Here is a 24,942-nt window from a genome sequence, read left to right as displayed (position 1 = left end):
AGTAAAGTAGACACTGCTAAAACAAAATGGAGAGGAAATACGGAATTCCTGGGAGGTCCAGTGGTTAGGACTCCTCCCTTCTACTGCAGGGGGGCACAGGTCCAGTCCCTGGTCGGGGAACTAAGATCCCACAAGCCACACGGCCAAAAAAAAATTTTCAGAGGAAATAGACAAAGAAATGAAGACAATTAGAGAAAAGAGAGGAATTATAGAATACAGATTTAGCTTTTGCGAGGACAGAAATCATTTCTGTTTAATGCTTAGTACATAGTAAGTGCTCATGAAGTGCCTGTGGAATAAATGAGTGTGCCAGCATGTGAGGAATAAGTGTCCTTGAAGAGAATTTAAATAAATAAATCAATAAACAAGCTAAAGATAAGTATATAATCTCTTTAAATATAGAAATAAGGGTAAAGTATATGAATTATAGTTATGGAATATAAAAATATAAATGACAAAATCAGGTGGGTTAAAAAGTATAAGAGATTGGGACTTCCCTGGTGGTGCAGTGGTTAAGAATCTGCCTGCCAATGCAGGGAACACAGGTTTGAGCCCTGGTCCAGGAAGATCCCACATGCCGTGGAGCAACTAAGCCCATGCGCCACAACTACAGAGCCTGCGCTCTAGAGCCAGTGAGCCACAACTACCGAAGCCCGCACACCTAGAGCCTGTGCTCCGCAACAAGAGAAGTCACCGCAATGAGAAGCAAGCGCACCTCAAAGAAGAGTAGCCCCCGCTCACCGCAACTAGAGAAAGCCCGCGTGCGGCAATGAAGACCCAATGCAGCCAAAAAAAAAAAGTATAAGAGATCACTAATAATATTTGTCAGTAAATCAAAATTACTGATTTGCTCATTTTTTTAGATATTAATGAGAAATTTCCAAATTTACTTTTGAATCCATTCCAGAAAGTAATTTACTATATTGGTTTACTAATTCTCTGTTGGAAAACTAATGATTAGCTCCTGTGCATGGGCTGGAGAGCTGTTCTGTTCCATGTGCATGGGGGTGCATGTGGAATAGAATAAGAGAATTATGGGACTCATGATCAAGAATAGAAAGTTACTGGGACTTGCCTGGTGGTCCAGCAGTTAAGACTCTGCACTCCCAGCACAGGGGGCCCGGGTTCAGTCCCTGGTCAGGGAACTAGATCCCACATGCCTTAACTAGAAAATCCCGTGTGCCACAACTAAGACCCGGTGGCTCAGCCAAGTAAATAAATAAATATATATATTTTTTAAAATCTGGTTTAAAAAAAAAAAGAATAGAAAGTTATTAAATAACATTAATCCCATTCCATTAAGAAAAAAATTAAGTGGGCCAGTGTTAATAAGCCCATAAATTTTTAAAAAGCAAAAACAATCTGGGAATTCCCTGGCAGTCCAGTGGTTAGGACTTGGCGCTTTCACTGCCGTGGCCTGGGTTCGCTCCCTGGTTGGGGAACTAAGATCCTGCAAGCTGCATGGCATGGCCAAAAGAAAGAAAGAAAGAAAGAAAGGAGGGGGAGGGAGGGAGGAAGGAAGAGAGGGAGGGAGGAAGGAAAAGAAGGAAGGAAGGAAGGAAGGAAGGAAGGAATCCATCCTTACCTAGCCAACTGTGGTGGATTAAAATTATGGCCACAGCAGAAACAGCCCCTCCCATCAAGACCTAAAGAGTCAAATCTACTCACCTGGGCATCGTGACTTGGATTTGGCCAGTAGGACATCAAGAAGCATGAAACAAGCCAAGGCTTGAAAAGCATTTACACATTGGGGTTTGCCCTCTCTTGCTTCTGGGAGCTAAGACCACCATATGAAGAAGCCTGGGCTAGGCTGCTGGAGGATGAAGGACCATGTGGAGAGAGAGGCCCAGCCATCCATTCCTACCATTTGGACTGAGACCCCAGTTGGGCCTGTGAGTGAGACCTTGATGATTATCTTAGATAATCATCAGCCCCAGCTGAGCTGCCCCAGGCCAAAACAACTGCCCATTCAACCTATAGAATCATGAGAAATAATAAATCATCATTATTTTAAGCCACTTAGTTTTGGGGTGATTTATTATACTGCAACAGTGTAAGAAAATCAGTACACTTATACACTCTTTTTTTTTTTCATACACTGTTGATAGGAATGTAAAATGATTTAATCTCTTTGGAAACAAATATGGCCATTCCATTGCTCAAATTTTATCATACAGTTATATTTTTACAAATGTGCAAAGATATATATGTATGGGGTGTTTGTTTCAGGCAGAATTTTTAATTCCAAACAGTAGAGCCCACTCCAGCATGTCTAGCTGGGGAGGAATTTACTAATGTACATTATAGCTTGCAGAGTCTCTAGGAGGGTCAGGCTGTATTGGCTAGGCAGCCAGGTGGAACACTCAAACTTCCTGTAGGGCTGCCCCAGTGAAGGGGATATCTCAGCCACTTCCTCCACCAGAAAATGGAGTCTGCTTACCATACATTCCCTCACTCACCATGCTCATTGCCACTTGGAGTCTAGTTGGTAGAACTTCGGCCATATGCCTGCACCAGATGGCAAGAAAGGCTGGAAAAGCAGTTTTCTGCCATTTACACCAGGGACGGGCTTCCTAATTCCAAGTCTGGGAAAGGTGTTTAGAAGGTACTGGGCAGTCTGAAATATGACAGATGTGCTCTGCAATGTTCAAGACAACACTATTAATAATATCAAAGAACTGGAAATAATCCAAATGCTCAATTAGTAAGTGACTGGTTAAATTTGGGGATATTCATATAATGGACTGCTATGCAGGCATTTTTTAAAATCAAGTAGATTTTTATCTTCTAACATAGAAAATGGCCATAATATTTTATGAAGTGAGAAAAACAAATTACCAAAACAATGTGTATTTTTTAAATGTTTACTTGTATACGCAGAGAAAATATCTAGAAGGATACATGCCAAACTGTGATTAGTTGTTCCTTCTGGGAAATGACCAGTTCCTTGGGGGCAAATGTTGGATGATGGGGAAACCATTTGATATTTTATAGTATCATGTATATTGCTTCTTTTAATGTAACAGCTTTATTGAAGTTTCTGTGGATATACTTACTCTGGACATTTCATATAAATGGAATCATATAATATGTGGCCTTTTGTGTCTGGCTTCTTTCAGGGTTCATTCATGTTGTAGCATGTGTCAGTGTTTCATTCCTTTTTATTGACAAATATTTCATTGTATGGATATATCATATCTTTTTTATCCATTCATCAGTTGATGGACATTTGAGTTATTTATATCTTTTGGCTATCATAAATATACTGCTATGAATGTTTATGTATAAGTTTTCCTATGGTTGTATGTTTTCTGTTCTCTTGGGTAGAATTACTGGGTCATATGGTAACTGTATGTTTAACTTTTTGAGGAGCTGCAAACTTATCCAAAGCCACTGCACCATTTGCATCCTCACCAACAATGTATGAGGGTTCCCATTTCTCCACATCTTCACCAATACTTGTTATTGTCTGTCTTCAATAATATTACAGTTTAGTAGGGAGGACGATATGTAGAGAAGGAAAGGAGTGAGCCAACATTTGTTTTCCACCGTTTGTTAGACACTGTGATGCTTTACCCTTTTCAAACCTCAAAATCCCCTTTAGGTATTTTGGGAGGCATTTAAGGTAGGCATCATTACCATGTTTTACCATGAGGAAGCTGTTGCTCAGAAAAGTTAAATAACTTTCCAAATGCCACACCCATGACATGTACACAATTAATCATGATATAGGGTAGGAAGTGCTGTGATAAAAGATTCATGTAATTTTATAAGAATTATAAAAAAGCTATGATAACTCATAGTTGGATTAGGAAAGAAAGCCAGCATATGAATTTGAAGGACAGGGATGCCAGAGATGCCAAGATATGAGAAGAAATTGCATGTATGTGCAAGTCCATGTGTTCTGAGTATTTTCTTTGCAGCTGTTTAAAGTGAGCAGCTTAATGGCCCTCTACCCTGTCAGAAGTTTAAAACATGAGCATCCAACCTGTGATTGTATAAGATGCCTTGAGGGGAAACATTGCTCAACCTTGTCTAAGATGCCACTGGTGTGAATTGCTGTGGGCTGCTGCAAGAAAGGAAGCAGGACGCTGAGAAGGGCTTTTAAGGGCATGTACTCTAAAGTCACAGGCACTTACTTCATGGGGACAGACATTTTTCTAAGAATGCATTTGCTGTGTGGCTGGCCATTCAGTGGACTATGAGTGCAGTGAAGTCAGTGAGCTGTATTCTTGGGAGACTCTGGTGCGGATGCCTCTTCCTTTGTTCCAGGGCTCCTGACCTTGCTCAGTCATAGCACGTGGGGATTCTCCCATGGAATTCTTTAGAAACCATGAAGGAGTCAGGCACGTGAACTAGATCCACGGCCCAAAGTTGTATTCATCCAGCTCACTCATCCACCAAATTTGGTTCCAAATGGTGTGTGTCTGGCTGTTGTCAGAAATCAAATTAAAAGATGAGGATTTGCCACCACCAAGAGAATTGCAGGAGAGAAACTCCCCTCAGTGTTTTGAACAGCATTAATACCTGCCAACTACACCAGCAACAATTCAGAGGGTGGCTTCATCAAGCATCTCATTTGCAGGGATAGAAGACACAGGAGCTCTGTGGTGCCAGACAAACCTGGCTCCCTGTATAAGCTCTCCCATTTCCTAGCTGCATGTGGGACCTTGGGCCAAGTGCTTAGCTTGCTTAGCCAACCTAAACCCACTCTTTGTGGTTTTTAGGTACCCAAGGCACAGGGTGGATGTGAGAATAAAATTGTACATATGAACTGCTTGCACAGTGCCCAGCCCATGCTAAGAACTTGATAAAAGGCAGCTATTCTCATTAGTGTTAGCTTTCTTCTCTAAGAAGAGCACCGTGGTGTTTTAGAAGTTTTAAAGCACTGAGAATATGGGCTTTTCTCTGGAGCTTACTGCAGAGCTACAGTTGTTAACTCACACTTCGGATTAGTCACCCTCAATCCAATCAGTCAGTTTCCTACATTTCATTCACTGTTTGAGCTCAGAATAGGATTAAAGGGAAACCAGGATTCTGTTGTGCACATAAAGGGAAATATGGCAACTTTGGTACTGAAGGCCCTTGGCACAATTAGGCAAAATAATTCTCATTTTCCCTTGAAATTTCCCCTTTACTGTCAGGACAGTATCTCTTTGGGAGGGTGGAAAAGAAGACCAAGTTCTCTTTCTCCATTTCCTATAGTCTTGAGAGCTGGCCCTGTGCTCAGTATCCCCTCTTCAACATTCCACCAAGAGTTGACCACTTTGGGACTTCTATGGGGTTTCTGGCTTAGGGAACTTTGGTTCAAAGCTATGAAAACCTTTTGTATAATCATGGCTATCCTTAATGTCAGTGTTGCCTGCCAGTTGCCCCACTGAGTAAGTCATCTTGTATGTTAGTGATATTCACATTTTTGTGAGAAATAACCAATGAAAATTCTGAGATCAATGGTTTTAAAATATTTCTTTTTTCTCCCTAGATTTCTCTTTCCTAAATGTCTCGACCAGTGTTCACAAGGTAAGCAATATGCTCTATTTTCGCTTGCATGCCCTTCAAATTATGTTTAGATGCAACAGACTTTTCTTCATGCTCCCACCTACCATTCTGAAATCTAAAGCAAATAAAACTGATCCAGGGAAAACTTGCGCATTTTTTGCTTTTATCTTATTTGATAGGCAGATTTCTTCCAAGAGTTTGTCTCTTAATGATAATAAATTGCCATGGCAACACCTCTTCTGAGCTGGGCTTAAGTCTGCCCTGGCCTTCCAGCTAATGTCAGTGGACTGAATAGGTATTCCTAGCCTGTGGATCAGCAAGATTTTGATGCATTTCTCCTGTCCCATGAGTGAGAGTATGGCTGAGTAGAACCTTCTCCCTTAGTCCCCTGCTACATATACTGAAATTTTCCACGTCTCCTTTATAACATTTAGAAAAATCCACCCATCCTGTAGGTTATACTCAACCTTGCATTGTCCTACCATCTGGCAGCCTGGGAGCAGCACTTTTTAGTCATATTAGCTATGATGGCTGGAGACCCAGAATAAATTCTAAGTTTCCTACAGTTAGTGATAAAATACTTATTGTTGTCAGAAGACCTGGGGTCTGGGCTTCCTGAAACAGCCCAGCAAGTAGAAATCAGATGGAAGAAAATAACTCAGTGTCACCAGCACAGTTTTGCCCTGCTGATCCCATTGCCAATCCACAGGGAATGGAGACAATAGAGCATTCGTAGAGCTGTTGTCTTGGGAAAGAGCTGAGCTGGAGGCTGTGCAGGGCAGGAGGCCGGGTCACTGGAGAGAAGAATGTGTGTGTTGGACTGCTGCACCAGGGAGTCTCAAGTCTAGCTTTTAGAGGCCCCTGTTGCTTTCTAGGCACTGCACCCCAGAAGCAGAGTTGAATGGAGGTTGGCTGGGTCTATCTACAGTGTCCACCCCAGGTAGATTAAAGAGATTTTATAGGGGCTGGGTCAGTAGGATCTGGTAACAGACTAGATGGGGGGACATTGCAAAAGGGGGTATCTGGAATGACTCCTAGGTTTCTAGCTTGGGAGATTGGGAAGGTTCATGGTACCTATCCTTGAAATAGACTACATAGAAGAAAACGTAGGTCCAGGAGATAACCAAAGAGAGCTGTCTGGTCCTTCGATAAATGTTTGGAAGTCATGATCAAAGCCAAGGGTGTGGGCTATAGTCAGCCCTTCTGACTATATGATCGATCATATAGTGATCGATCACATGATCGATCACATGACGATTGCCACCCTAGTGCCCCTTGGCTTCTTGACACTTTCTCCTTCAGTGCCCCTCTGCTTTTTTTGCATGTGGGAAAAAGATGATCAGGCTACCTTGGCAAAGAACCTTAAGCAAGTGTTCTGTCTTTACTGTCCATGAACCTGGGCCAGCATTACAAGAGGAAAGCTCTTTTAGGCAAAGACAGAATGAGTTCTGTCTGGGATTTTGTAGGCATATTTCATTAACATTGCCTTCCAACTCATTGTTCAAAGGCAATGTGTGTCAATTCTGTGCTTATATAAAGAAAGCTGGGGTGGGGGTGGGAGGACTTCCTTGGTGGTCCAGTGGTTAAGAATCCGCCTTCCAATGCAGGGAACTCGGGTTCGATCCCTGGTCGGGGAACTAAGATCCCCCATTGCCGCGGGGCAACTAAGCGCATGCGCTGCAACTACTGAGCATGCGAGCCACAACTAGAGAGCCTGCATGCCACAGCTACAGAGCCCACACGCTTTGGACCCCGCACGCCACAAGAAGAGAGAAGCCTGTGCACCACCACAAAAGATCCCGCGTGCCGCAACCAAGACCCAACGCAGCCAAAAATTAAATAAATAAATAAACATGTTTATAAAAAAAGAATTTAAAAAAAAAAAAAAAAAAGAAAGCTGGGGGAATTTCCTGGCAGTCCAGTGGTTAGGACTCACGTTTTCACTGCCACGGCCCGGGTTCAGTCCCTGGTCGGAGGACTAAAAAAAAAAAAAAGAAAGCTGGGAATGTGATCAGATGTAGACAGATAACCTTGAGGCCATATATTGCTGTTTTCTGAACTGCAAAGGGCTTGTTAAGTGATAGTGCCTTAGTAGACATCTTCCCCTTACATCTGGGCCAAGAGGACCCTATAGACTGATCTGACCTAATTCACCATGGGCATGGACCCTCTGGGGAGAGAGGAGATAAAATGCAAGTATTTCTTCCTCCTCAGAGATTTGGTGGCTTTCTTAGAGGTAGGATCTGCCACCGGTAGACAAACATTTCATGTCCCAAGGGAGCAGTTGCCTCCCTTCGCTCCTGTTCATGAGTCAAGCTCCCTGATTCATTGCTTTTACAACAAAGGATTATTTTACAATGAGAAAAGCACTGTATTGCAGCCACAAGATGATGTGTATTACAGAAATCCAAGGATTAGGAAATAATCTCAATCCTTAAACAACAAGCAAGGCTCATTATAATGCTGGCTTTAAAACAGAGCGTAGATAATTTACTACCATGACCTGCTTTTAGATGTATCTGTAGATAGACAAAAGAAGTGAGATTTGTATTCTTCTGGGCTGCTGGAAGTCTTTAGCCAGACTGGGATGGTCAAACAGACCTCAGAGATGTTTCTCCACTCTTGGGAACGGGCCAGTCCAGGCTGCCTGCTCACTCACAGCCCAGACTGGTGAGACGTTGGCCAAATCAGAGTATCCACTCCTTGATAACAGAGCAGAAGGAAGCTCCCGGCCCAAGCAAGATGAAACCGCTCATGATGGCCTCTTCACCCTGTGCTCCAGATAACTGCTGTACCTTGCCTTGAAGATGGCATTTCCTCTTGGCAGGTAGCAGATTGCATAGCTGGCCTAAGGAATGCTGGGGGTAATCCTTTTGCTTGTTTCTCCACAAAGCAAAGCCCCTTTTCTATGTCCAATTCCTGACCTAGAATCCAAAGCTCACAGTGTTTGTCTACATGGTACTCATGGGGCAGACAGGACTTTGGGCAAGGTGTCTGTCAGAGACTCAGACCCTAGCCTTTTCTCAGGCAGGCCAAGCCTGTGCTTGTGACCCTGCTGCATGCCACTCAGGTTGGCACATTTGCAGTAGTCTGACTCTCCAGTTTCTCTGCCCAAGAAGATGCTAAGTAGTGTCCTAGGGCCTTTATAGATCTTCTCTCAGCCTTTCCTTACTCCTCACTGCAAGATCCACCACAGCTATTCTTGTCTTCCACCCCTGGGAATGTCATGGGCCTCTTGCAGGAGCCGGCTCCCATAACTGCCATCTCTGGAATGTGCTGAGCCTTCTAGAACGCTGCCTGCTACCCCACTGTGCCACATTCTGGGCCTGGCTGCCTGGCCTTGCTTTGCTCAGTTTCCAAAGGCCCCAGCCACTTCCTGTGGCTGCACCAGGACATGGGGTTCTGGCAGTAGGCTCAGCAGGCTGTCCTCACTGCCTCCCCACAGCCTCCAGAGTGACCTTTCTAAATGGGAATGGGAGCACAGGCACTACCAGTGTCACCTTTGTTAGGAGGCTTTCCTGAAACTCTAACTGCAGATGGTCCATCTTAATGTTAAAGCTTATGAACAAGGAAGGCATGTGAGGAACCTTTTTAAAATAGAATAAACAAAATGCAGACATATTCTCCATTTGAATTCCTAAGTCTTGTGCTGTTACCACATCTAGGCCATACCTGAAGACCTTGAGAATAGAAGTTGTAAGTGTAGGAGAAGCTGTTAAGAAAATGTGGTTCTGTATATTCCTATATACTTGTATATGCATAGACTATCTGAGGAGGCATACCCAAAATCTGGTTATTAGTGGTTGCCTCTGGGGAGGAGAAATAAGGCTCAGGGTGCCAGAGAAAGGAAGAAGAAACTTGAACAGCCTTTTGTACCTTATCAATTTTGCACCAAAAATATATATATACTAATAAATCTTAGAAACCTTTCCAGATGGCTGTCTGATGAATGGTACTTGCTCAGACCTGCAAGTGGGAGAATTTTTGGCATGTGGGCACCCACAGCTTAGTTTCTTAGGCAGCTGCCTCGGAGGTCAGGTTGCATGTGTCTTTCATTACACTTCATTCATTCTTTCATTTTTTCAGCAAATCTTTATCTAATGCCTGCTGTAACCCAGTCCTGGGGGATTAAGAAAGGCTTCTGGAAGAGGTGCTATTCAGATTGTCTACACCCTGAAGGAGGAGTTGGCCCTCCTTCAAAAAAACGAGAGAAAAGATGGCTCCAGGCAGAAGAAACAGCAAGATTGAAGGCCTGATGGTGATTAGAGTACGACTAGGGCCCTGAGGAAGTGCAGCATGCAGATAGATCAAGCAGGCCAAGAAGTTTAGATATCAGCCTAAAAATAATTGGAATGCATTAAATATTTTAAGTAGAGAAGTGACTTGATCAGATTTATGTTTTTGAAAGATTACTCTTACTACAGTAGGAAGAATGAATTGTAAAGGAAGCCTGGAAGTAGAATGAGCAGTAACCTAGTGAAGAGAGAGCAGTGGTCTAAACCAGGCAGATGGTAGCAGGGACTGAGAGTGGAGGATGGACGATGGCCCAGGTTTGGGGAACTGGGCAGTCGGTGTGCCTTTCACCAAGTGACCACTTGGATGTCAGGGGAAGCCATTGAGGAAACTCACCCTTGAATCCTCAGAGGTCTCTCAAGCACTGTGCAGAGGCATATGGGCCATATTTACCTAAGACCGACTGACTTGCTGTGGAGCACTAACAGATACCTGCGAAGAGCAGGACTCATGTCTCAGAACCAAGGAACCAATAGATTCCCAAACAGTGTGTAAGCACTCAGGAAGCAGATTGTGTGCTCAGCAGTCGAGCCCTACCTCCTGACATCTATGATCCTAGGCATATTGTATACCCTTTGTGTGTGCCCTGTCCCCATTGTTACACACGACCATTGACATGAAGCTCCTAACCCCTGTTCCCTGGTTGCGAATGGAATGTGTTTATGAGGTTAGATTCAGTCTTTAGAGTTTTGGAACACTTTTTATAAGTATGATTGGTGAGAGGAAGGAAGTATCACTAACTTCTGCCTCAGACCAGAGGCAGGGGCCAGGGGTCCTGGAAGTTGCCTTCAAACCAGTGATAGCCACTCATCTAAACCATGGGCTCAGCAGCCTAGGCTGGTGAGAGTCATGTGACTTACCTTCCTGCTTGTTGCTGTGGTAAGGTGTGCCACAGCCACCTCTGTCAGTCTGAGGAATGGATCGGTCCAGGCTCCTTGGTGTACATGTAGGGGTCCCATTCCCAAATGATGAGATGGTGGTGGTAGTAGTGTCAGGTTGCATTTAATGAGTTCTTACTCTCTGTAGCCTGTGATAAAGCATTTCACAGATAACCTGGAGATATGTGTTCCCATCTGACAGAGGAGGAAATTTGGGCTCAGAGAGAAAGTTGAGCAATTTGCCTAATGTCACCCATGAATAATTAGTGGAACCGAAAATTCAGACTCAGGTTTACTTGGCTCTAAAACCCATGCTTTAATCTTTACCTTATGCTATCTTTTTACATACATGAAGAAGATAAATAAAAATATAAGCCCTATATTTTAAGCACTGCCTGTGTTATTCAAAGGAGCTCTCGTAGCTCAGAGAAAGAGAGACAGCAAGGTGGCATGAGGGGAGGATTGGGATGGTAAGGTATTAGAGAAGATTGTAAGGAAGAAGTAAGCTTTACCAAAAAATTTTTTTAAAGGGCTTAAGTGAAAAAACAAGGTACAGAATGGTATAGTATGCCACTGTTTGTGGGAAAAATGTATACATACACATTTACTTGTAAATACTCAGCACATATCTGGAAGAAAACTCTGATAAATATGGTTGCCTCCAGGGAAAGAAGTAGGTTGCTGGATAGGAAGGGAATTTACTTTCTCTGTGAACCCTTCTGTGCATTATGAGTTTTGCCCTCAAAAACTAAGTACAGCTAATTCTTTAAAAAACAAAACACTTGACTGAAGTAAACAGTATTAGTAAGAGTCCTCTGTACTGAATATTCATTATTCAGGATCCTACAATTACAGGGTTACTTAGGAAAGCTGAAGTCTCATAATTTAGAGACATTCACTTATGAACTAATCGTTTATAAAACTAGTCTCTATTAGTAAAAAGATTGATGATGAGCATTGAGTCTTCTTAGGTATAGAATTAATTATAGGCTTCCCTGGTGGCGCAGTGGTTAAGAATCCGCCTGCCAATGCAGGGGACACGGGTTCAAACCCTGGTCCGGGAAGATGCCACATGCCGCGGAGCAACTAAGCCTGTGCACCACAACTACCGAGCCTGTGCTCTAGAGCCTGCGAACCAAAACTACTGAGCCTGTGCACCTAGAGCCCGTGCTGCACAACAAGAGAAGCCACCGCAGTGAGAAGCCCACGCACCGCAACGAAGAGTAGCCCCCGCTTGCCGCAACTAGAGAAAGACCACGCGCAGCAACGAAGACCCAATGCAGCCAAAAATAAATAAAATAAATAAATTTATGAGAAAAAAAATTATAACACCTATGAGAATGCTATTACAAAATAGAATATAAATGTTGAAAATCTCAAAAACCTATAAATGAAATTATATTTAATAAAAAATTAGGAGGCAACAAGAGAGAGATATTACCTCTACATCTTCTCAAGTGGGAGATCAGTAAATTTTAAAGCTGTTAAGTCAAGTTGTAAAGAGTTAGTTATACTCTTTAAAGATACAAAATTATCCACTCGGGCTTCTCTGGTGGCATGGTGGTTAGGAATCCACCTGCCAAGTCAGGGGACACAGGGGTGAGCCCTGGTCTGGGAAGATCCCACGTGCCGTGGAGCAGCTAAGCCCATGCGCCACAACTACTGAGCCTGTGCTCTAGAGCCCACGAGCCACAACTGCTGAAGCCCACGCTCCTAGAGCCTGTGCTCCACAACAAGAGAAGCCACTGCAATGAGAAGCCCACACACCGCAATGAAGAGTAGCCCCCGCTCGCCACAACTAAAGAAAGCCCGCGCGCAGCAACGAAGACCCAACACAGCCATAAATAAATAAATAAATAAATTTATAAGAACAGTAAAACTTTAAAAAAAAATAAGTATCCACTAGAGGAACTATAAAATTATTAATGTAACCAACCAGAACGTGATAGTGGAGAAGTGGGACAAATTTAAGGGTATATGAACTTCCTTGTCTGTCATATGGAAAAGTCAAAAGACATTGTCTAAAGGTGACATAAGGATAGCTATCATAAGAACATAAAACAGACTATAAGCCCACCACTTATCAGAAGGAAAGCAGAAAACAGAATGCAGAAATCATACTGCTAAAAGTTAAAAAAAAATTTTTTTTTGAATAGAATTCCACATAAACAAGGTAACAGAAACAAAGTGTCAGTAAATATAAATGGTATAAATACCTATTAAAAGGAAAAGTATCTCAGATTAAACCAAAAAATAGAATCTAATTATATGATGTTCTGTACAAGAGGAGCATCTAAAACTAAGTAAGGATGGTGATAAAAGAACGGACAAGATATAACAAACGAATGCAAACAAAAAGAAATGGGGTTGATATTAATAACAGCAGGGTTGAATACCAGGCAAAATATTGAAGAGTCTAAAAAGGGCAGTTTTGGGAGTTTCCTGGTGGTCCAGTGGTTAAGACTCCGTGCTTCCACTGCAAGGTGCACAGGTTCAATCCCTGGTCGGGGAACTAAGATCCCACATGCTGCACAACACGGCCAATAAATAAATAAAAGGGCAATTTTTAATGATAAAGGACACCATCTACAACCTGTCATGAATATTTCTGTACCAAATAATTCAAAAGAAAGCATATACCTTTAAGTTACTATGTTACTAAACAAGAAATAATTTTTCTTTTTATTGAGGTATAATTGACATATAACATTGTATTAGTTTCAAGTGTATAACAGAATGATTTGATGTTTGTATACATTGCAAAATGATAACCACAATAAGTTTAGTTAACATGCATTGGCTTACATAGTTACAAAACAATTTTTTTCTTATGATGAGAACTTTTAAGATCTACTCTCTTAGCAACTTTTAGTTATTCAGTACAGTATTATTAACTGTAGTTACCATGCTGTACATTACATTTCCATGACTTATTTGTTTTATAACTGGAAGTTTGTACGTTTTGACTCTCTTCTCCCATTTCTCTCACCCTCTACCCCCTGCTTCTGGCAGCCACCAGTTTGTTCTCTGTATCTGTGGGCTTGGTTTTTGTTTTTGTTTTTTGTTTTTGTTTTTAGATTCTGCATATAAATGAGATATAATGAGATCATATGGTATTTCTCTGTCTGACTTATTTCATTTAGCATAATGCCCTTGAGGTCCATCCATGGCAAGATGGCAAGATTTCATTCTCTTTATGGCTGAGTAACATTCATATATGTATCATATCATATATAAGATAGATATATCTTAATATATAAGATATATCTATCTTATATCTCCTTTATCCATTCATCCACTAATGGACACTTAGGTTGTTTCCATATCTTGCTATTGTGAATAATACTGCAATGAACATGGGTGTGCACATAGCTCTTCAAGATAGTGATTTCAGTTCCTTCTGGTATATTCCAGAAGTGGAATTGTTGGATCATATGGTACTTTTATTTTTAATTTTTTGAGGAATCTCCATCCTGTTTTCCATAGTGTCTGTACCACTATGGAATTGGCATTCCCAGCAACAGTGTACAAGTTTCCCTTTTCTCCACATCCTCACCAACACTACTTATTTCTTGTCTTTTTGAGAACAGCCATTCTAACAGGTGTGAAATGCTGTCTCATTGTGGCTTTTTTAAATAATGAATTAAGCATTCAACTTAAGAAGTTAGAAAAAGAACAAGAACGTTTTTAAAGCTAGATTATAATAAAAAGGATTGAATCTATAAACCAGATATATCTAGCATGTTAAGCAACACTATGGAGATGCAATCAGCAAAATCTAGACTGAGAGAAATATACAAGATGCAGTTTTTCAACAAATAAATCACAAAGAAGTAAGAAGAAAACTATAGATTGAAGGAGAATTATGAGATGCATCAGTGAAATATAATGTATAGGCTTTGTTTGGTTCCTGTTTCCAAAAAATTAAGAAAATATTCTTGAGACAGAAAAATTTGAATATGGACTAGATATTTTATATTAAAGAATTTATTGTTAATCATTCATTTTTTTAAAGAGTCCTTATCTTATGATAATACATACTGAAATATTTTTGGATGAAATAATAGGATGTCTATTATTGGCTTCAGAATCATCCAGTGGGGAAGGAGAGGAAAGGAGAAAAGGTTGGGGTATGGTATAGAAGAAATAGTTAGCCAAATGTTGATCTTTCTTGAAGCCAAGTGATGGGCTCGTGGGCGTTCATTATACTATTTTTTTCTACTTTTGTATATGTTTGAAATTTTCACAATATTAAGTGAATAAAAATGGTTGAATAGCACAAATGCAAATGATACTATAGCAGAAATGGTGTATATGCTGTGATCCTAGCCATGTAAACATAAGTATGGAAGAGGTATTACAATTGTGTTGGCATGGTGGGATGTGGCAAATTCTCTGATTTCGAAATTATCTGTAGTGCTGTGGATTTTACTTCTATATTTTCACAGGAAGGTTGAGAGTGATTGTGGCCCACTCCACAACCTCTCTTTACATGCGCCACCCTTCCTTACTGTGTCACTCTGTGAATATCTTTGTTAGCACTTACCTTGGAACTGTGGGTCCATGGGTGAGACTTCTTGACTGTGCACTCTTTGAGAATGGTTAGCACCTGACATATGGTTTGTGCTTGGTACACGTCTGTGTTCTGAACTGGTGAAAAGTCACTGGCACCAGTTCCTGATGAGGTTAAGTACGTGGGATATAGAAAGGGCCCTTAGATGAAAAAGCTCCAGGTATCAAAGCGGAATTAAGAAGACAGAGGAGGTTAGGAGGTGAGGCAGCTACAGAGTTGAGGCCACTCACTCCAAGAGGTTGCAGTGGCAGAAAGAGGAGCAGAATGATGGCTATGTATATCAGTGTTGGGTGTCAGGGGTGTCTACATGAGGGGGCTGCTAGAAGGGATGATCAGGGGAGGGAGCAAGGGCTCACATTTGTGCAAACCCTCAGCCCCAGTCAGGACTCTATAAAGACTGAACTGTTTTTGGTTTTGTTCCCCAGGCCTGGTGAGTAATGTTGTGTTCACCAGTCACACCACAGAGCAGAGGCACCCTCTCCTCATTCAGTTGCAGAGCCTCATCAGAGCTGCCAATCCTTCCGCAGCCTTCATTCTTGCAGAAAATGGGATTGTCACCAGGTAAACTTACCAGTTCACTTCACTCCGCAGGACCAGCCACTTTCTCAGATGCAGCAGTCTGGCTATGGCCCACTGGGTCTTTCCACTGTATCAAAGACCTGAGCATTTATAAAAGTCAGGTCTTGAAGTGCTTTTGATGCTGTGTAAAAATCACCAAGAGGACCCCACATGTTAATATCCTGTACTGTTTTGAGATGTTTTGTTTTGATGCATTCACGTTCTCATCATTAAATGATGGAAGTCAAGACTCTCTCAATGTTCTTTGTGTTAAGATGTGAGAGAAATGGCATAGAAACATAGGGAAATTATATCTTTACTTCATAGACCTGGGTTCAAATTACAAACTAAAAATAGAGAATTAGTGACTTTGTGTGTATGTATGTATGAAAACATCTTGTCATATAGCAGTTTTGTTTGCTCAATAAGGTGCTAAAAGGTGTATACTTTTCATATAGTTTTGACTTTTGAGCATTGCACATATTTTACACATTCAAAAATTAAGTCAACAAGGAGGGAAAAAATACAAACAAAAAAGTGAATCCATCTGTATACCAAAGTAATAAGAACCGTACATATGCAAAATAATTCAAGTAGCTTCTGAGCATAATCCTCTGTTGGAACCCTGATTCCAAACGACATCACTGATTAGAGAAGGGAGATTATAAATATGAAATGGGAAAGGTAAGGAAAAACCCTGCAAATGTTGGAGTTGAATTGGGGGACTCGGTATAAATTCATTATTTCAAAAAAAAAAGTATATTCCCTAGCTCTTTCCATTGAAAGGGACCAGAAATAATACCCTTTCCATTAAAAGGGACTAGAAATAATAATAGCAATTAATACTTCTACCTCTAGATCTTAATTTCTAAGTACCAATCTCCGCTACAAGGTATCAGCACTCTTTGGAGAATTGGCTGATTGCAGGTTTAGGGAGTGAAAGTACAAGGTGAGCCTAGTACATTTCATGACAGAAAAGCAGGGAAGTATTCAAAGATTAGTGGAGATATGTCGAAAGGATACAGAAGCTAGCTTAAGAAGCTCCCACTAGGCAAATTTGGGACAACTTGAGTATATGAGAGAACCATGATAATAATGGATTATATAGCACGTGGAGTAAAATGAGTCTGTGGTGATACTAAAAAAAGGGAGAGGGACAGAACAGTAAAGCTCTTCTTTATAGAAGAATGCTAGCTAATGAATAAATAAGGATTTATAGTACTAGAAAGTCAGCATTTTATAACCTTTCATATAATACTTGATCTAGGCAAGAATTATCAATGGATGCTAAAAGCAGTGGATGACAGATTGTTGAGGAAAAGGATACTCACTTGTCTCGAAGTATCTGTCACGGGACTTCCTTGGTGGCACAGTGGTTAAGAATCTGCCTGTCAATGCAGGGGACACGGGTTCAATCCCTGGTCCGGGAAGATCCCACATGCCACAGAGCAACTAAGCCCATGCACCACAACTACTGAGCCTGCTCTCTAGAGCCCGCGAGCCACAGCCACTGAGCCCATGTGCCACAACTACTGAAGCCTGCGCACCTGGAGCCTATGCTCTGCAACAAGAGAAGCCACTGTACTGAGAAGCCCGCGCACTGCAACGAAGAGTAGCCCCCGCTGTTCCGCAACTAGAGAAAGCCCGTGCACAGCAACGAACATGCAAAGCAGCCATAAATAAATAAATTAATTAATGAATAAATAAAAAGTATCTGTCACTCCACAGACTACTTACTACTTACAGAGAGGGAAAAGTACCTTCACAATGGAGAGCTCTAATCTAGAAGACATGACATTGACCAAATGATTAAACTTAGCAAGACCACTAATGGGATAAACTGACGTCATGTGCCTCCTTCGTGACACTGTGGAAAGGACACAATATCACTTGGCCATTAATCTTGCCAGAAATGTTTAGCTGAATCTAATCATGAGGAGCAACCAGACAAATCCAGGTTGTGGGACACAAGACAGCTGGCATGTACTCTTCAAAAATGTCAACTCCATGAGAAACAAACAAAAAAAAAAAAAGTTGGAGGAATTATTCCAGACTGAAGGAAAATAAAGATTATAAATTAATGAGCAATTCTTGATTGGATCCTGAGTGCCCTATCCCCCCAAAAAGGGGAAATTTGAAAATGGATGTATATTAGATCAGTACTTCTCCAACTTTAATGTGCATATGAACCTCTTGGGGATCTTATTAAAACGAGGGTTCTGATTCAGTAGGTCTGGAGTAGGCTGGAGATCCTGCATTTCCACCAAGCTCCCATGTGGTACCAGTGCTGCTTGTCCTCAGTATTAAATTCCCTCAGTGTGGTAATACTGTTGCGGTTCTTCCAGAGAATGTGTTTGTTCTTAGAGATGCATACTAAAGTATTTAGGGGTGAAATAACAGAAAAAAAAATATATGTATGTACTTGTATGTGTGTATGGGGGTGTAGAGAGTAAGCAGAATGTACAGGTTAAGGTTAATAGGTCTAATTAACCTGGATTTTCTGTATGTTTTCAAAGGAATGAAGACATTGAACTGATTCTCTCAGAAAATAGTTTTTCGAGTCCTCAGATGCTACGATCTCGATATCTAATGTACCCTGGCTGGCAAGTATCATCATTGAAAAGTAGCTAAGATTTCTTTATAAACTCAGTGATTTATTTATTTACAGGACAGAAAAAGAGAAAGTGAAAATACCAGGTGTGCTCTAGGAGGGTGACAATGGCAGCTGCAACAACCTGCCATGTCCCAGTAACCACTGGCCTTGCTGGAAGCCCAGTGATCCACATCTTGGGGTCCAAATTGAGACCCCTGCTGGATGTTGAGACTTAAGGAGTCATCTTATAGGCCTTAAGCACAATGGTATCCTTTGTTTCCTCTAGCCTCTAGTGAGGGTGAGGTGGCCGCCATGGAACCAAGGAGTTATGACCCTCCCGGGTGAGAGAGTCTCTCCTGAGAATAGTCAGTCCTCTAGGGTTCCCATCTGACAGGTAGGTTCCCTGCTGTTGTGGCCCAGGGGATGTTCTGTGCTCTGCAGGTGGCCTCCTAGCCTGAACCTGTCCTCCAGATAGGAGAGGAAGAGAAAAGAGAGTGTGAAGTACACTGTAATCATATTTCCAGCATCACTTGAGCACTTACTGTGTGCTACACATTGTTCTAAGACTTCGCTCTCCAGTACGGCAGCCACTAGCCATATTTGGCTACTTAATAAAATGTAAATGTATATTAATAAAAATAAAGTAAAATTTAAAATTTAGCCTTTTAGTCACACAAGCCGCATTTCAAGTGCTTAACAGCTACCTGTGACTAGCAGCTACTGTCTTGGACAGTTCAGATCCAGAACATTTCCATCATCACAGAAAGTTCTGTTCACAGTGCCGCTCTAAGAGTTCAACCTGTGTTATCTCATTCATCCTCAAACCAAGCCTGCAAGGTGGATTCCATTATTTTCTTCATTCTAGAGATAAGGTAACTGAGACAGCAAGGACTTAAATGTCTTGTCCAAGTAAATGAAAGAGTTGGGTTTCAAACCCAGGTTGTGTGGCTTCAGAGCCTGTATTTTTTTTTTTTTTTGAAGTATAATAGATTTACAAAGTTGTGTTAATTTCTGCTGTACAGCAGAGCCTGTACTCTTAACCACCATGCTGCACTTGTCCCTGTATGGAATGGATAACTAGTTTTGCTCTGTTGAAGGTTCAGGGGAAGACAGTTGTTAAAGCTTAGCCAAAATTGATCCCTCATGTTGATTTGGATCATCTTTATTATCCTCACTCACTTCCCTCAGCCACATCTGTGTGTCCTCCAACCACCCCTTACATCACCAGTATTTTGTACCAGCAAAAAACTGATTGTACTATCCTGTTTAAAAAAAAAAAAAAGGTCAATATGTAAAATTGAAGGTTTTCAGGCTTATTTTTAGAAGGAACCTCTGGTTTGAGTCACATCATACTTAAACAGTGAGTAAGTGGATCATTCTTTATGCCTGAACAAGACAATAATATCTTAGCTAAAAAGAAAAAGATGGAGCTTCTGGGGTGAAACTCTCCTCTCCAGTGGCTGCAGCTACTGACCTTTTTGCTGCCCACACCTCTGGGCCTGGTCCTGAGACTTCTGTCATCTCCACCTGGTGCCTAGGGAAGCACCTATTCTCCAGTCCACACCAACTCATTGTGGACATGGCATACATTAACCTAGTTCAGGGCACAGACTTTTCTGGAGGCAGACCGATCTAGGACAGAGCCAGGTATGAGGGAGTTCATTAGAAGTCTCTGTGAATCTAGAGTCTGAAATCTTCCTTTATCAGGAAGATCAGTCCTTGTAGAGAATCAGAGATGGAGGGGCCTCAGAATCACCCTTCAGGCCCTCCCTTCCAAGTTCATTCCTAGGAATCAGATGATTTACTCTTTTAACAAGATGGCAGTCATCAGATTCTTGCTCATCGCTATACATTACTCCCCTCTCTCCTTGGGTGAGGGCCACCACCTCAGAGTGAACAGGCTTTAGCTGCAGGATGTGCTCAGCTTTGTGCTGTGCAGATTCTCAGCCATTCCCCTCCCACAGCCCTCTGTTGTCATCGACCCCACCCCCACCTCCCCTGGTAGAAGGGCTTGTTCCTAGTCTGTAAGGAAACCTTGTACTCTTCCCCTGGCCCCTCCAAATTCCCCTAAGGATACAGCCTCTGAACACAGAAGCCTGAGAAGCCCGTGGTCTCCAAATCTCATGTTTGGATGGGGAGAGAACAAAAAGAACATGTCAGTCTTGCAAAAATGTTATGCCACCACCTTACTTTAAAGAAGTTGCTTTAAAGAGTAAGATACTTTCAACAATGTAAAATTCAAAACTGCAGTGCAGTTTTCAACAAAGGAAACTAATAAGAAAATACAGTAGACTGGAGGGAAGTGTTTGCATCAAATGTGACGAAGGGTTAATATAGTATTTGGGAAGCTTGTTTAGATACTTAAGAAAAGTAACCCATATTATATAGATGTGAACAGTCCACTTAAGACCAAGTATAAATGGCAACTGTGGTAACAGAATTCCATGTAGGTAATACTCAAATGCAAAATGGTGCCTCACTGTTGCTTTGATTGACACCCGTTACATTTAGGCAAAAATATCTATAAAATTCATTGCTGGGGGAATTGTTGTGAAACTAGTACACTCATCTACTGCTGGTGGTGGTATAAATTACCCATGAGATGTTATGCCCTCCTGGACTGATTCCAATCAAGGGATTCATCTCAATGAAATCATTCAAAAGAAGGAATGACAGTTTCATAACTTTGGAAGCTGGGTGGTAGGAATTCATTACACTACCCTTCTATCTTTGCATATCTTTGAAATTTTCCATAATAAAAAATTAAATTTTTAAAATGCTGCGTTCTTAATGAGTCTTTGGCAGTCAGTATGTCTGCTGAACTCAAAACTGAGAAAATAGATCAGAGATGCCCTAGCCCTTTAGTTCCTTCTGGAGAGACTGCACATCCAAATGTAGTCTGTTAAACTGCCCTCAGTGAGGGTGGGGCATAGTGGGAGCCCTGAAGAGAGTGGGAGGGGATCCTGAGGAAGAGCTCCAAGGGTACCAGGAGGGACCCCTAATCCCAGTTGGGATACTGGCAAGCTTCAAAGGTAGAGGGGGTCTTTGACTTTAAGGAATTGCTAGTCCAAAGAAGGTAAGACCTTCCTGCTCTAAGGGGACAAACATGCTTCTCAGTCTCAAGATGAAAGAGACATAAATGCTTTCAAATAAGTGCTTTGTACACAAAATGACGTACAATTAAGGGAGAATTCAAATATGATAAGTGATATGTAGTTCTTTCCAATGTAGTATGTAGTAACACTCAAAGCCCCAATTACTTGTATTTATAATTTTTTAAACCTTTTAAGGTATGAAGGTAAATTTGATGTTGGATCGGCCTTTCCATTAATGGTTCAGATTTGTGTATGGTTTGGTCGTCCCTTGGAGAAGACTCGCTTTGTGGCCAAGTGTAAAGGTAAGCCTGGACTGGGACATGTCCCAGACACTGGTAAAAGAATGCCCCAGAGTTGTCCCCACTTCCTGGCACCATTTTAGCATTCTGTGTGTGCTGTCTCTTCTCACCATTTGGGTCTGAAAGCAGGCAGAAGAATCTGAGGACCCAGGAGTCCCTTACCCCTGGGAATAGTGGCAGAGCCACTGGGGGAGGATCTAGTGGGGGTACCTGTGAACCCTGGACCCTAGAGGAGGTGCCTTTCCAGTCCCTAACCCTCCCAGCTGTGCCACCCTGGACTTGGCCTCTGCCCCCAGGTGAGTAACAACCCTGTCCTCTTCCTCCACCAGCAATTCAGTCCTCTATCAAGCCAAGTCCCTTCTCTGGAAACATCTACCACATCCTGGGCAAAGTGAAGTTTTCAGGTAACTGGGCGCTTGGATTTGGGAGCGCTACTCTGTGGAGTGCTCACATCTCATGATGTGAGTTCATAGCCTCTGCTGGTGCTTTGCAGACCACTGATGCCTCTTAGACTCTCTCAAAAAACCCTCCCCTCTGGGTCTTACACCATAGGCTCCTCCAGTCATCCCTTTCAGTCAGGGTCCCAATCTTTCTCCAGGTCCTTCTGCTCTGCAGTGGAGGATCTGTTTTCCTGCCCCTGGATGAACCTGCCCAGGGCCTCTCCTCACAGCTCCTTGACTTCCTTGTTCTAGAGACTCACACTCCACCCCTCTTGAGCCATCCATGGCCTCCTCCTAGACCTGTCACCAGGAGCTACCCCAATGCTGAGCCTTCCAGCTCTGGATCCGTTTCTGCCAAAGTCTTCAAGCCTTCCACTTGCCTTCTCCTCCCCTCTGTTCAGTAAACCTGTTTATCAGCCTTTGACCCCTGGAGCCCTTGCAACCTGAAGTCTGTCAGTCCTGGGCTGGGGTTCAGGGAAGGTGTGAAAACAAGGAGCCAGTTAACTCAACATTGAGAAAGGGGAGAATGTTCCAGGGAAAAGGCAGAGCACGTGCTGTGGATGTGAGGCAAAAAAAGGCACGTTTCAGGAACCAAAAAGGGTTTACTGTGTCTGGGTCCCAGGGGAGGAAGTGAGGGAGTGTGTCTGTTAGGGCATCTTTGGCAGTTATAACAGAAAACCCCAGCTCAACTAGCAGGTGTTAGCTACATAGCAAGAAGTCAAGAGATCTGGCAGCATAGCAAGGCCACTGAAGACCCAGGTAATGTATGGCTTTTGTGCTCTTACATTCTTGGTGTCAGCTTTTCCTCAGGTTCCCACCCCTCATGGTTGCCAGGTAGTGCTGCAGGTCTAGGTGTCACATCCAGACACAACAGCCAGCTGATGGAAGAAGCTGGCTCTTCTGTGGGTGTCTTTATCAGTTCCTCAGCAGACTTCTCATTGGCCAGGATCAAGTTGCCATTGCCCATGGGGAATTGGTATTGGAGGAAGAAGGGGAGGCTGGGCAGGTAACTGGGGGTGTCTGCAGCAGGGAGCCACTGAGAGTTGTAAGCATGGAATCATCTGGGTTCAGATAGGAGAATTAGGTGGCAGAACCTCTATAAAAGAATCTCTCAAGGTCCTTAACCTTTGGCTTAATTTATGTTATTGAATCTGAAACTTTGGCCCCTCTCTACAAGCCCCTTACTCAAGCCCACTTCCTTCCCTCAGGCTCTGACAGACCCCACCTGCTCTTCCCTCTCCCCTATCATCACCTCCTTTTCTTTTTTATTTAAACTGACTCTTGACCCCTTTCTTGTTAAAGGTAAACTTTTCTTTGTTTTAGATCTCTTTCTCATCATGCCTGTTTGGGGAACCTTACCCTTTTCTTGTGTCTTCAGTATATCTTAGCCCCCAGCTCCTCAGCTTATAAACCCGATTACATCTTTTCTGTTCCCACCCATGTGTCCCTCCTGCAGCACTTGTACTGTTGAGCTTGCCCTCCTCCCATGGACTCTCAGGCCTCAGCTGAGACCCACCCCCTCCACCTCTACCAAAGGAGCGTTCCTTGCTTCTCCTCAACTACCTCTTCCATAGGGGTGACCCCAGCCATTCCCTTCTTCTAACGACTGTGTAGATGTCTCCCACTCAGGGTCCTGCAGTCTTTCAAATGCCGCAGATGCAGAGTCAAACTCTTCTTCTCCCACTTGCAAACCTTTTCTTCCTCTTGTAGTCCCCTTCTGGGTTAATGGTGTCTACCTGATCACCCAATCAGCTTAGCTAGAAACTTACATTGATCCTCCCGCTCTTACTTCATCCTTTATAATTTGCTGCCGGTCATGTCAGTTCTCCCTCCTGCATATCTTGTGAATCTGTCCCCTACAGCTGCACTAATCCAGTCTTAGTGTAACCTTCTCCTTTCGGGGCAGGGTCTCAGGGACTAAAGTGTTCTCCTTGCAGACTCTGAGAGGACCATGGAGGTCTGCCACAACACTCTGGCCAATTCCTTGAGCATCGTGCCAGTTTTGGAGGGACCCACGCCACCGCCTGACTCCAGAAGCACACCTCAAGGCAGCAGTGGGCAGCAGGAATGCTACCTCGTGTTCATAGGCTGCTCCCTGAAGGAAGAAAGTGTCAAGGACTGGCTGCGGCAGTCAGCTAAGCAGGTGGTTTCCAAAGCCCAGACAGACCTGGCACTGATATGACCACACACTTCAGAGTTGCTACTGGACCTGAGGCAGAAGCCCCTCCACCTTCTCCCTGCTTTCTCCCCACTGGTTCACCCCTCACAGGCTCAGCCAGTGTTTTCAGGGACTCTGAGAGTGGGAGGAAGCCCCTGGGGCAAACTCCAGGCAGACTTGTTTTGCTGCCTACCCTGCAAGCCCAGGTTCTCAAAGCCATTTCCAGTCCTGCTTCCCAAGGCAGACTGGAGTTATCAGATGGCTTAACCAGGACCTAGGTGAAACTTAGTTGTTCCATGTGGACCCTGGATCAGCTTAGTGTTCTAAACTCAAAAATGTCTTCTTAGCTGAACCTAATTCATAGGCTCTCCTGTCTTCTGAGCCCAGCATCTCCTGTACTTTGGTTCTCTCTCTAGAAAGGAAAAACAACAAAGATATGCTTAGAGTCCTTTGCAAACCAAGACTCCAAGCATAGACAGCAGTGAGCCTGGAGGCCCTGGAGAGATGTACAGGGGAAGAGGAGGCTTGCCTATAGATCCACACAAGCATCTTTAGT

The 24,942-nt window shown here is 42.8% G+C and overlaps 1 protein-coding gene across 3 annotated transcripts in view; it reads left to right on the top strand.

Annotated features, from left to right (window-relative positions):
- Positions 1 to 24,942, top strand: part of DNAAF9 (dynein axonemal assembly factor 9) — a 148,742-nt gene that overhangs the window by 117,848 nt on the left and 5,952 nt on the right. For all 3 annotated transcript variants that reach the window (XM_082359004.1, XM_082359003.1, XM_082359002.1), the window contains 6 exons: positions 5,483 to 5,520; positions 15,669 to 15,804; positions 18,318 to 18,404; positions 21,685 to 21,791; positions 22,118 to 22,192; positions 24,166 to 24,371. In XM_082359004.1, the coding sequence (XP_082215130.1) occupies positions 5,483 to 5,520; positions 15,669 to 15,804; positions 18,318 to 18,404; positions 21,685 to 21,791; positions 22,118 to 22,192; positions 24,166 to 24,371 (649 nt within the window). The remainder of the gene's footprint in view (positions 1 to 5,482; positions 5,521 to 15,668; positions 15,805 to 18,317; positions 18,405 to 21,684; positions 21,792 to 22,117; positions 22,193 to 24,165; positions 24,372 to 24,942) is intronic.

Source organism: Balaenoptera borealis (genome assembly GCF_965194805.1).
Source record: "Balaenoptera borealis genome assembly, chromosome: 16".
Lineage (NCBI taxonomy): Eukaryota > Metazoa > Chordata > Mammalia > Artiodactyla > Balaenopteridae > Balaenoptera > Balaenoptera borealis.
This window is presented reverse-complemented; position numbering and strand designations above follow the sequence as displayed.